The 14,177-nt window shown below is 38.3% G+C and overlaps 1 protein-coding gene and 1 pseudogene across 1 annotated transcript in view; one reads left to right on the forward strand and one right to left on the reverse strand.

Moving 5' to 3' along the window:
* The first annotated feature begins 4,661 nt into the window (after nucleotides 1–4,661).
* LOC148732691 (uncharacterized) lies at nucleotides 4,662–5,086 on the forward strand (annotated as a pseudogene).
* Nucleotides 5,087–7,760: 2,674 nt separating this feature from the next.
* LOC111324849 (CREB-regulated transcription coactivator 1) overlaps nucleotides 7,761–14,177 on the reverse strand; it is a 13,879-nt gene continuing 7,462 nt past the window's right edge. The window contains exons 6-9 of the mRNA XM_088757444.1: nucleotides 13,779–13,807; nucleotides 12,608–12,651; nucleotides 10,777–11,694; nucleotides 7,761–9,841 (exon numbers count right to left, since the gene is read on the reverse strand). Coding sequence (XP_088613570.1) covers nucleotides 9,823–9,841; nucleotides 10,777–11,694; nucleotides 12,608–12,651; nucleotides 13,779–13,807 — 1,010 coding nt within the window. The 3' untranslated portion in view covers nucleotides 7,761–9,822. The remainder of the gene's footprint in view (nucleotides 9,842–10,776; nucleotides 11,695–12,607; nucleotides 12,652–13,778; nucleotides 13,808–14,177) is intronic.

The raw sequence follows: 14,177 nt of genomic DNA on the forward strand, positions 1-14,177 counted from the left end.
AAAGAATTTGACTATAAAAAGAAGATGACTTCACTGATGAAGACAAGAAAACGTTCAATGCGGCGAAGTGCTGTTGGATATGTGGTGAGTCTTTCCCCACTGATCCTGTTGTGCTCGCTTTGATTGGCAACTCGCGCGACAAAGTTAGAGATCACTGGCAAGTATAGAGGAGCTGCACACAAAAATTGCAATTTTCAATTCGCAAAGCCAAAGTTCACTCCCGTCATATTTCACAACTTGGCTGGTTATGACTCTCATCTTTTTGTCAAGAATCTTGGAAAGACTGAGGGAGACATAAAATGCATTCCCAATAATGAAGAGAAGTACATCAGCTTCAGCAAATCTGTTGCTGTTGGCTCTTACACCAAAAAAGAAGAAGAAGAAGTTGACATCAAGACTGAGCTTCGCTTTATCGATAGTTCAAAGTTCATGGCTTCTTCTCTCGATAAATTGGTCAGTAATTTGAGCCATGATAAGCTGAAGAAAACTGGGGAGGTGTTCAAGGACGCTGAAATCAAGTTGATCTCAAGAAAGGGTGTTTATTCTTATGATTACATGAGCAGCATTGAAAAGTTCGGAGAAACAGAACTTCCACCAAAAAGAGAGTTTTACTCAAAACTGAACGACTGTGATATAAGTGAGGAAGATTACGAGCACGCAAAGAAAATCTGGAATGAGTTCAAGATGAGGAACATGGGGGATTATCATGATCTTTATCTCAAATCAAATGTTCTCTTGCTTGCAGATGTGTTTGAAGAATTCAGAAACGTCTGCCTTGAGAATTACAATCTGGATCCTGCTTGGTATTACACTGCTCCTGGATTGGCTTGGGATGCAGCATTGAAGGTCACAAAAGTTGAGCTTGAACTTTTGAGTGATCCAGACATGCTTCTGATGTTTGAGAAAGGAATTCGTGGAAGAATCTCAATGATCCCAAATCGCTATGGAAAAGCAAACAACATGAATTTAAAGTTTGACAGAGAAAAACCATCAAAATATCTGGCTTATCTTGACGCAAACAACCTTTATGGATGGGCAATGTGCAAACCTCTTCCTGTCAGAGGTTTCAAATGGGTGAGTCAAGCAGAGATTGGAGACTGGAGAGCGAGCGTGAGAAATATTCCCTGCATTCTTGAGGTTGATCTCGAATATCCAAAAGAGCTTCATGATTATCCTCTTGCTCCAGAGAGAATCATGATCAGCTCAAACAAAGTCGAGAACTTTCTGCCAAATCTGAACGAAAAGAAGAAATATATCATTCCTCACCAGAATCTCAAACAGTGCCTTGAACTCGGCTTGAGACTAAAAAAGATTTACAGAGGAATCAAATTTGAAGAAGAACCTTGGCTGAAAAGTTATATAGAGCTCAACACAAATTTGCGCACGAATGCAAAGAATAAATTTGAAAAGGATTTTTTCAAGTTGATGAACAACTCTGTCTTTGGAAAAACAATGGAAAACATCAGGAAACGAGTTGATGTGGGGCTTCTCAACAATCGAAAGAAAGCACAAAAGCTTTCAGCAAAACCAAACTTCAAGCATTGCACAATATTTGACGAAAATCTCATTGCAATACATATGGGGAGAACATCAATAAAGTTTGACAAGCCAGTTTTCTGTGGAATGGCTACTCTTGATCTCAGCAAGACTTTGATGTACGATTTCCACTACAGCTACATAAAAAAGAAATATGAAGATAAAGCCAAGCTTCTTTTCACAGACAATGACAATCTCATGTATGAAATTGAAACTGAAGACTTTTACAAGGACATAGCAGCAGATGTTGAAGAAAAGTTTGACACCAGCAACTTTCCAGAAGACCACATTTCAAAGATCCCAACTGGTGGCAACAAAAAAGTTGTGGGCATGATGAAAGATCAGGCTGGTGGAAAGATCATTGAGGAGTTTGTTGGATTGAGAGCAAACTTTACACCTACAAGATTCTTGAGGGCAAAGAAGAGAAGAAGTGCAAGGGAATCAAGAAGACTGTGATAAAGAAGATTATTACACGACTCGGGCAGTCAGAGGGCCAATAACTAAAATCAACCAATCAAAATGCTCAATTGCCGGTCCAATATTCTCTAAGTATTGGACCGGGCACTGTCCCGAATGGTCCCGAATGATACCGCAGTTGTGTCCCTTTGAACTTCACTCGTATAATAAATCTCTTATTAACCAAGCTTGCTCGGGACCGTACTGGGAGAATATCGGCCCTCAGTCTTTATCGTACGGACCGAGCTGCGCTCGGTCCGTACCGTCAAGACCTCGGGCCGATATTCTCCCAGTACGGCCCTCGCGCTTGGTTACTAAGATATATATATAACTCATGAAGACTACAAAAAGTGCTTATTTAGCGGAAAGATACAAATGAGAGAGATGAATGTAATCAGATCGCACAGACATGAGCTATTCAGTGAGACCATCAACAAGATTGCTTTGAGCGCAAATGATGTTAAGAGAATCATAAGAGAAGACAAGATCTCAACTTTTTTACATGGCCACTATTAAATATGAATCCTCAGAATATTCCTTGCAATGCATTAACAGTTGGACCAACAAATTCAGGAAAGACAAAATGTATCGTCAGTCTTTTGAGCAATAAATTCAATCAGAAATTCGATGACATTTTTTGGATTTGTCCAACATTCATCCACAACAAAACTTATGATAATTTTGGAGATTTAGACAAGGACCTCTTTATCTTGACTCCAATCCAAAACCAGATTGATTTTTGTATCAAGCTCATTAGTTTTGCTTATGAGGGAACTAATACACTTATCATCCTTGATGACTGTGCTGCTTCAAAAGATGTGAAGCAGAGGACAAATGGACTCGTGAATTTAGCATTTAGGACATAAGGGAATCAGCGTTTGGGCGCTCACACAGCAGATGACAAGTATCGCAAAACCATTCAGAGAAAACATTGCTGCACTGGTTCTATTCTACACACCTTCGGCTAAGGACATGGAGGCGACATTTGATGATTATGCAGGTGATTTGACGAAAGAAGAGCGAATTGAATTAATAGCAAAGCTGAAGAATGAGAAATATTCTCATCTGATTTTATCACTTTGCCATCCTTCGATATAAAATTTGAAAAAGAAATAAAATAGAGATGAGCAAAGCGAGCAAAGAACAAGAAGCAATCACAGATATTATTGCTATGAACATTCTTGAAGCAGAACCCACATGTGATTCAGATCACCGAGAGCAACTTGCTGTTCTCGTTGCGAGTGGAAGAGCAAAGGAAAATATTGGTGTTGCTCTCACCCAGGATCAAGTCAAAAGACTTTCTGAAAAAGATGTTGAGAAGTACTTCAAAAGATATGAAGCTTCAATATCTTCAAAGACTTGCGATACGATAGTCGACACATTTCTTCAGCTTTCATGTAAAGCATTGGCGTATTTTCTCCCTGTTGATGAAGGAAAACTCATGAAAGACCTGAACGATGACTTCATTGGGAAGAGAGAACTCAGAATGATTGCAGGAAATTTGAGTTTGAAGTATGGAAAGTACATGGCGATCGCAAGTGCTGCTCTTCTCACTGCCAAAAATGTTGAAGTTCCCTTAAAACCAAATGTGGTTAATGTTGAAGTAGAAAGTAATTGTGAAGAACCTGAAAAAGAACTTGAATAAGAACTTGAATGACTTAAACATTAATGTACCAAGAAATAAAATGGAAGAAAAAGAATCTCAAGAGTCAGCAGAGCTGTCGCCGCCGACACAACAGCCGGCAGAGCTGTCGCCGCCAGCACAACAGCCGGCAGAGCTGTCGCCGCCGACACAACAGCCGGCAGAGCAGTCGCCGCCAGCACAACAGCCGGCAGAGCTGTCGCCGCCGACACAACAGCCGGCAGAGCAGTCGCCGCCAGCACAACAGCCGGCATAGCTGTCGCCGCCGACACAACAGCCGGCAGAGCTGTCGCCGCCAGCACAACAAGTCACTTCAACTGATATAAATAAGACGAAACCGAAAAAAGATCCAGGGCGTGTCGCTGCTGGGAAAAAACTTGCTGAACATAACAGAAGAGTTAGAGAGCAAAAAATGGTGAATGCTTCGAAGCAGCCAAACCTAGAGCCAGAACCAGAACCAAAACCAGAGCCACCGTCATCATCATCATTCTCACTCACTCAAATTCTTTCAGTAGCAAGTATTGTTTTTTCAGTGGCTGGACTGTACTATAAAAGGAAAGGGTTGATGGAGCTCGTAAAATCACGACTAAACCCAGAACTAGAGCCAGAACCAAGGCAAATTCAGCGCGTCTCTGCGGGGGAATCAGCGGAGTTGCCTCAATTCCAAAAGGAGTAAAACCAATGGATTGATTTTTTTTGTCCTCCAAATAAAAATGTCTGATAATACACTTGTGAAAACTTTAACTGATTCAGCTACATTGACTGGATTGGCTGCTGGAATTGGATGGGTAGCAAGGAGAGTTATCAAAGAACCGATGACTTCTGATCCGAGTTCAAATCTCATGAACTATGTAAAGTTTGCTCTCGTGATCGCTGGATCAATCGCAGCAAAAAATATCTTGAAGAACAGAAGATTTTGCCATCTTAAGAAGTGCATTTAAGTTCGCGGCGACAACGCAGACTAACTCAATATTGAGATTAATTTCAAGATTAATTTCACGATGAAAACTTGCCAGCGATTAATAAAATGGCAAGCATAGCAATAATGATCGGAGGAGCACTCATCAATGCAACTTCATTTGTTGGTGGGAGCTATCTCGCAAAATATTTGAGTGGAGATAAAAAAAAGTGTTGAAGAAGAGAAGAAGAGACATGATATTGCTGTAGAAAAATACCAGGCAGCTTGTGAGAAATATCAAGAGAATCGAACAAAGCTTCTCGATTGGATTGCAGCAAACGATCGAATCAAAAAAGAGGCAAATCAAAATTTGATTGATACAGATTATGCTTTAAAGCTTTACAACAAGGCACGTAGTGAAGAGCTTCATATGAAGGAACCACATTTTTCTAACTTCTACAAACCGAGCACACAACAGAAACAAGGTGAAAATGATTTATGCCGGAGGAATGGCTTTGCGGGCTTTGGGATTGGCTGCAAGTCGATTTTTGTGAAAACAAAATAAAATGGAGAGAAAACTTTCAAGAGTTTACTATAGCCCAAAAGGATTTTGGAAGGGATTGGGTGCAGTGAAAAAGTTGGCAGAAGAAGCTCGAGTTCCTGAAGATGTTGCAAAGCTTTGGCTGATGAGACAAGCCATCTGGCAGATTTGTTTGCCTGCACCTAAGCATATCCCACGGCCAACGTTTGATGTTGATTTTCCAAATGCAGTTCATCAGGCCGATCTTCTTTTCCTTCCTCAGGACAAACTTTTTAGAAAAGTCTATAAATATGCATTGACAGTGGTCAATGTTGTGAGCAGATTCAAGGCTACCACATAAAGAGAAGACTCTTCTCTTTATGTGGTAGAAAACCAGGATGAAAAAAAGACCGCTTAAATCAAGTGAAATCGGTAAAATAACGACACCAGGAGCAAACAGCACACGTATGGAACAAGGTAAGCCATTTTTATTTAATATTTTCACTTTTAACTATCTCTGTGGATATCTTGTAGAAAATCCCATACAAATCCTTATAAATATGCAAATTGTGTTCCTTGTGTGGTTCTCAAAGAGAGCTTGGGCCGCCTGTGGTTACATTCGTAAATGGACTCCAGTCCGAAACCGCCTTACCTGTCAGTGAAGTTTGGCGTGCCGCAGAGATCTATTTTGGGACCCACCCGTTTTCGTTGTTTTGCAACGATCTGCCTGATATAGCCGGAGTCAGTGTATGCGAAATTCACATGTATGCGGACGACACGACCATCTAACGTGGCTGCGTTATCTCCCGACTAGGTTGTCATTGTCTTAAACACTGAGCTGTGACGATGGGTTTTCGCGCACAAATTGAACTCTCACGGAGGGCACAACATATAACGGGGGTAACTAGATTGGTAGAGAAGACTCGGCAGCGAGAATGGAAACTCGTCACGATTCCCTGGTGCAGGCGACCTGCTTCGAGCGAGCTTTTACGGACGTCAAGGACGAGACAGCGTATTGGTTCCACAGTAACTTTTATTCTAGGTCGGGCCCACAACTGACAAGACCTCTAGCGTCTTCAAAATAGTAATCAAAAAAACCTTTATGAAGTACTTGCTTAAATATGAACTGGTGTGAGGTTGTATTATTCTCTAAATTCACCATATTTGTTGAGAATACAAAAGAGCGAAAAAGGTCTCTTTGAAGCCAAATGACTTATATCTAAGTATTCATATGTCGAAATTGAAAAAGCAGATTTAATAAACTCGAGGCCATTAAAAATAGAAAACTTAGGTGACAATTTACAGCTTTGATATTGAAAAGATACCTATCGTAAATACAATAGAGAAGCTTATAAAACAAAGTGAAAAAAAATTAAGTGTCTGTTTGTCTAAGCGAGGTTGGTGTTAGTTTGATCGTGTGAAAGGAAATTGAAGTTACGAGTATGAACTCAGCTGCCAATTACCACTGATGAGAACCAATTTTGCCAGAAAGACCATCAACACATATTTACCGAAAATTTCACTAGAATTAACAACAATAGTACCGGCTGGCAGCTGCACAATGAAGACAAAGTAACAATATAAAATTGATTTCCAAAAACTACTGTGGAATTTTGTCTTTTTGAAACATCACAATGAAACGAGAACGGCTGGAATACCGGAAACAACGAATAAATATGCTTAAACAACCCCGCGGCAAAATCACTAAATTTTCCCGTGACACAGCGTCCTCCAGAAGTTGTATGAGGGGTGCTGCCGTAATCACCTCATACCTCACTGCAGTAAAACAGAGTAAATGATTTCAATGCGCGGCCAGTTTGTTGGGCCGTTGCAAGCAGTGTTGTCAATCAAGTCGACTAGGTGCTTAGGCGTTGAGTTTGACAGTGATCTTAATTGGAACGTTAACGTAAAAAAGTAAATAAGTCCTTCACAAAAAAACTGAATCTTCTCAGGTCCTTGTATTTTTTACCGACTACGGCAAGAGCTGATTTTTATTTCAAAGTAATTTTACAATCAGTCACGTATGGTTTGGTTGTATGGGACTCCTGTGGCAAATCGCTCTCTATTGAGCTGGAGAAGATACATGTACGTGCTGCTAAGACCATGTACAACCTGGATTGGTGGACACCTAGCGATCAGGTCCTAGCCCAAAAGCAACTAGTTTACCAATTATTGTTTATACAAATAAAGATTACTTTCATCAGCACACGACTGTTATTGACCTTTCTGATTGTAACTATAACCGGATCATGTTTACTGTAGGACAGTAACGGTCGACACTACTATCGGCCGAGTGCCGGTCGAGTCGAATGTTTTAGCCAAAAACGGATGTACAAATGACATTTGTTCAGTTGTACGAACCCTAACCGTTTCCCGGCCTTGAAATCGTTGAAAACCATGCTAATGTTAAATTTACAACCCTTTCCTTTTCTTGATTAATTTTCAGCCTCAGTAAAAACTTATTCTGTGCACTGCGTACGTCACTAGATGAACTCGTTGTCGACGACATTGACCTCCTCACCAGTCACCCCTCCTGTTGATAGACACGCCCACTGGTCAAGGAAAATTGCAACACTTTCCAGGGCTGGGAGGGAATCTAAAAAATTACAAGCTGTCGAAGAAAAAAAAAAAAAAAAACAAGAAACGAAGCTTTCTTTTATCTCATAACAATTCCTACGTGACCTTTAGGAGAACAAAACCAAGAAACCAAAGACTAACTTGTGAATTTTAATGTTACTCCAGGACAAATTCGATATCAGTTAAGTATGTGCCCTACTGTTTAAATACTTCACTTCTCTTAAGTCTGCTCACTTAATACCACAGAAAAGCTAACTTTTCCTAACTGACGTAAGTTATTACTGGATTTTTATCACAAAAATAACGTTAAAATAATATTCAGAATAGGGAGGCATCCACCACACCACCTAAAACCATGTCACATCTGTTAGGTTGGGACATGAGCTCAAATGGTAAACATACGTATCCCTACTAGCCACGCACCAAACTGTTTCATGTGACATCGATAATTTCCCGTGGTCTTTCAGATATGAAACTAATATATTTTCAACTATTTAGCCGATATTTGATGGATACATAAATGTACATTATTTACAAGCTAAATCAAAGGCTTTTTGTGGTGGCATCCCTCATTCGTACACAAGAAACTGTGCCAAAATGAATGGTTACAAGCCTCTTTTTATAATTCACCATCAGTAAGTGTGAGTTACCTAGTAATAACTAGTCTCTTACGTAAGATAAAATACAGCGACGTCAGGATGTACCAGAGTAACCATAAACGTGTCACGGTGAAACAGGATGGGAAAAACATTTATACCAGTTCAACTGATTAGTTTTTTGTCTTACTATTCAACTGACTACATTCTTTTTCATTCATGTACCTAGCATTACGACCCCTTCCAGCAAAGACTTCATGCAAACAAATAACTAGCATCTTACACCATGAAAATCATTAAAAGACCACAAAATAACACAGAATCTTTTAAACAAGAACCATAAAACATTTGCACAATACTTGACGATAGAACTCTTCTCAGACATCTGTGTTCAGTTCATGTTAATATCTAGCTCTTAATAATCTTGAAATTTCACACGTCTTTATCATTGGCACACCATTTGAAGCTTAGGAAAGTTGTTATTTGCTACAATGAAAAGCAACTTTCTTTGTTCTGTAACGAAGCTCAAAATATACTATTTCTTATGTATAGTTTACTTATAAGATGGAATTTTTGACCAACTCTAGTGGAAGCAATGGACAAGTGAGAGACTCCAGCAGCATTTAAAGAAATGATAAATTGCATAATCTCCTCTTCTTCGATTCTTTAGTTTCATCTAATAAGTAAACCACAGTCCACACACACTGATATCTTATAAAAAGAAAAGATGGTAACCAAGTTTTGTGCATTTTGGACTACCAAAACGCAAATAGGCCTAGAAGAGTTTCAACCAAAATTGTAATTTTAAGATAAATCTATCCAGACTGCGGGGAGAGATTTCAAGCCCCCCCCCCCAGGGGTTTCTGAGATGCACATATACCCCTCATGTTACTGATATCAGTCATTTCTTAATAAGAATAAGCTAATTTGGTATGTTCTTTGCTTATCCTTGAATGTGCAGACTGTCTGAAAACCAACAAAAAGCTGCCAATCCCAGCTGTTGGTAAACAAATGTTTGACATGTTGACATGGACTGGGTGCACTTTTCCCATTTTCTTGACTACATAGCTTGCCTTGGAGTACCAGTTCACTAGAATGGCTTATGGCTTTTTCAAATATGTTTGTTGTAATGTCTTCAGTTAAAATGAATCTTAACAGTGAAAACTGTTGGCAGTCCCACATATACATTATACATTGTGACATAATGCACATACAGATACTGCTGATAGGCAGTTGTTAGCAGAAGAGAGAACTCCTTTGGAATGCATAACTTCATTTGCTCTATGATACACATACATAATAATTATGGATACAAAAGGGTTGAGTTTTGGTAAGAACCATCTTATTGCTATTTTACTTTTAACCCCGAATAAAATACTACTTAGAACTTATTTTACTTTACATGGCATGGCATTTTCATTAATTAATTGATATACATGTACATTAAAAAATAAGTTACCCGCAGGATAAAAACAGGTCACCATGATAATGACATTACTAAGAAATTCCACATAGAAATGTGAAGCACTCCATTATCTTCCTCGCTGATTCAAGGCAAACATACAACATCTTTCTTTTAGAAGTATTTTTTTCATTGTTAATGTAATCTTGTAGCTCTGCAATGAGACAATACATCAGTTTGACACAAGACTGACTATTACAACCATCTATGGCCAAAAAAAAAAGAAGTTATAAAAAAAAGAAAAAGAAAAAGAAAATAAAACTTTCCCTCCCCCCTCCCAGAAAAAATTAACACTTGATTATTGTGCTGACATCCAGGATATCCTTATGTCTCTCATAAGGATAGAATAATGCAAAACAAAAAGCTTAAAGTAACATCTTTTATCCATTAACTGTAAGGAAACACAGCAAAGCAATAAGAAATTTTCAGGAAAAAGGCAGAAGGTATTTTCCCAGGAATTCCATAGAAAGGGGGGTTTTTAAAAGTGGATTCAGAGAGTAGTATAATTGAAGACTGAGGTGAATGGCTTAACTCTTCCACAGTATCAAGTAGACTGGTGATAAGAAATAAAAAAATCTCAATGAAAAGATAATCATTGGATCCAACATTCCATTCTCAAAACAAAAATCATAAGCGATACATGGCAGACAGCATGAGAATTATTTAAGAGATCTTGAGTGAAAGAGTTAAGAATGTTTCAAATGAATAAAGGCTGATAGTTTCTAAAGAAACTGTTTGGGGCTGTGTCGGTGGGGGTAACGAAATAATTTGAATATATCAACAAAGTTGAAATGGTAAATTGGCTACCGTTACGATTATAAAAGTGACGTTTCAAGCGTTAGCCCTTCGTCAGAGCGAATAGGGGAATTGTGGGTTGTGTGTGCTTTTAAAGGCAGAAAAAGGAGCTAGGTGATTGGCCAACCAATCACTTTGCTCCTTTTTCCGCCTTTAAAAGCACACACAACCCACAATTCCCCTATTCGCTTCGACAAAGGGCTAACGCTCGAAACGTCAGCTTTTATAATCCTAACGGTGGCCAATTTACCATTTCAACTTTGTTGATATATTCAAAGAATGATTCAAACCTACCCAAGGCGGTCCAAACGGAACTGATCTTCTGTTGCAGCATCAGTGAGCTCTGAATCCTGGCCAGCCAACATTTGAAAGCCTTCCATGTCCAATGGATCAAGCACAACCTTTTGAAATGGATCATCAGGGGCATACACATCACCAGCATCATCCCCACCAATATGGCCCATGGCTGTACTAAGATCTTTTGCAAAGTCTGATTTGACTCCATCATCATCAGTCACAATTAAATCTGGTACCCTTGCATGACCTGGACCATAAAAATGTGCTAAGCTAGGCATTCCCTGACCTGGAATAGTAGTTGGTGTTTGTGCCAACAAAGTTTGGAAGGGCAGTTGCATTGAAGAATTCAACATCCCTCCTACTGCCACTGGGCGATGCACAGAAAACTGTTCTAGTTGTTGTTGTTGTAATGCTTGTGTATTTGATTGCTGTTGTTGTTGCTGTTTAAAGTAGAGCTCAGGATTAAATGATGACAATGGACTAGTGGGAAGGCTACTGAAAAGTGGAGTCATAGGTGCCGATGATGTGGGGGAAAGTGTTGGTGAAGCACTTGTAGTTATGGCAGAGCCTCCATGTGACCCGAAATCATTATTCTGGGGATATAACTGGAATTGTTGCAACCTGCTTTCAAGAGGCCGTAGATTGGCATCCATTAATGGTATCTGGTCAGTGAATTGTGGTTTCCTCATTTGCTGCTGATTCGCTACTGGCCGTCGAACAGGACTCTGTCTTTGTGACATTTGAAGCTGGGTTGGAGACAAAGCTTGATTCACATGTTCATCATTGTCAAGGGGTGTTATTAATGGAGAAGGAATGATATTCAGGTTAGTGAGGTCTGGAAGAGAACCACCTGTACTGGCAGTGGCTATTGGTAAGTTGGGGCTTGTCTGTGACATGTGTTCTGCTGGGAAACTCCTGGTAATCAAAATAGGAGGAAGAAGTGAAACCTCAGTCAAGTACAGTTTAACAAAAGAATAAATCTCAAATTTTATAAAATTTCTAGGTTCTTCACAACAATAGTCATCAGTACTTGTGATGAGGCGTTCTCTTAAACCAAGAAATATATCAGTTTCCCTTGCTATCCATTTTGACTGAATCAGAAGTTTCTTAAGCCTGAATTGACAAGTTTTTAAGCACCCCAAAAAAGCTCTTGACTTATGCCAAACGAAACACCCAAACCAAATTTTTCCCACTGCATTTTCAATTTCGGTTTAACATTAACTACAAGTAGGAAAAGTTGAGGAAGTAACTTTCTCAAAAAAAGAGGTTCTCACACACTGAGAGTAGTTTATCTACATTTAACAAATGAATGCAAAAGCACTTTACTGATCAAACTGTAAACCATTAAAAAGACAATTGGAGAGTTAAAAACCTCACTAATCAACAAGATACATGGATTGCAAAGCTGAAGCTCTGACTGGCAAGGAAAAAAGTGCTCCATTATATGATCAATTCTGAAACTGAAATCCTGACTCAGTGTGAGGGAATTAGTGGTGGTCATGTGGTTAGGATGCTGGAATGGAATCTGTTGGTCCTGGGTTCAAGCACTCCACTATTACTCACTGGATTTGTTCTTGGTTTTCCCAAGTTCAACTCCTTGGCTGTGCTTTTTTATGTGGCTAAATAGTTTGCCTCTGGCTAATTGGGATTTTAAACTCTATCTTTATTTACAATTTGTAATTGCATTTTATTATTATTAAAACTTTTCCTCCACAATCTTACAATAATTACTTTTTAATTACTAAGCACAATGAACATAACTATTTAAATATTCAACATAAGATTAATAATACACTCCATGGGAAAGAAAAGAACTAAAAAATCTTACATTCCAGGCACTTCACAGGACTTTGGTCTAGATGGACTGCGAACCTGCAAAATAAATGCATCAGTCAGTCAATATAATTGTAACCTAATATATCAGTTCAGGACAAAGAGAAGACACCAGTTCCTCTGATTACATCAAAAGATAATTTCAAGCTTTTAGAGTAGAAAGTTGAATTCTTCATTTCAAAGTTCTTGTGGAAATTTCATCTCATCTTTTTCCTGATGTTCCTTTTAAACATTCTAAGTACAATTTGGAAAAAAACTTGAAAAAAAGCATTATTAATTTATTCTAAGTTTACAGAAAGGAATTTCACCAGAGGGCCATGTAGAATACCATGAAAGTTCAAATTAAAGTTTTGAAACATTCTTCAAATTATACTTTCTTGTCTCCTTTCAGCCCAAATTTCCTACTTAGACTAAATTGCTTGATGCAGTTGAACCGGTTTGGGCTCTGTAAAGGGTAACCAACACTACTTAATAAATTAGAGGAGAAAACAGTAATTAAGGGGTTAAACTTTTGGGGCTTTGAAAACCCACCGCTGAATACAGGGTGACTGCTTAATACTGTGTTGCTTGGAAGTTGGACTGTATGTGGTAATTTATTACAAAGCTAGGGCCAAATGTTTCATCCACATCATGTGAAATAAAATGGAAACATGGGCTGAAGGGTGACAATAGTATTGCTGCTTTGATCTCTGGTTGCATACTCCTGTGCAGAACAAAATGTTTACCCTGGTAAAACATAAGAAATTGGGATTTCCTTTTTAAAATTAATTCAGAGTTGCTCAAGCCAAAGCCCTATGAAAGGTATCAAAACTGCATATGCTGAAAACAAATATAATGGAAGAAACTCATGAATGAATGTAAGTCAAGAACTTTACACATTCCTTGTTCAACAAAAACTAATGGATAAAGATTTGACTATGAACATTTTAAAATTTCTAATCAGTTGGTAAAAAAGAAAATTGAGTTTTTCAATACAATTACTGCCAACAAAATGCCAGAGTTATCATAAAATCTTTCATTATATTTCAGAAAGTAAATCATTTTACTTATTATAAGCTTAAGTCACTGACTGCAATAACAGAGTTTCTTTCCTTTCACCTTTTATAAAAGGCAATACATTAATGAATATTAAAAATAAATACTAAAATTGGTAATTCTACACTCACCTTTCTTTCATGTGATGGCAATGTTTTCTCTAAAAAAACAGGGATAGCAAAAAAAATCACTGGAAATAAATAATTTATGATAACCAATGTCTAAGTATGACCAAACAAGATTTCTACACCATAATAAAAGTGATATTCACAAAATGTAACAGGTGTCTGGATAATGGCAGTGGCAATAACAGGAGAAACTGGGGAAAGAATAAAGTTGCTACAAGAATGGCTTGTCTTCATCAAGCTTCCCATGTGTAGTTTCATAAACTGTTTTTGAAAAACTTGTTGCCATATATTTTACTTTTCTAAAGTAGTGTATTTGGTATCAACCCTCCTCTGTTCCTACCATTTGTTGCAAGTCCAAGCATATAAATTATATATTCTTTAATTTTGACCACTTTCAAATTG

This window comes from Stylophora pistillata, chromosome 4 (genome assembly GCF_964205215.1).
Source record: "Stylophora pistillata chromosome 4, jaStyPist1.2, whole genome shotgun sequence".
NCBI classification, from domain to species: domain Eukaryota; kingdom Metazoa; phylum Cnidaria; class Anthozoa; order Scleractinia; family Pocilloporidae; genus Stylophora; species Stylophora pistillata.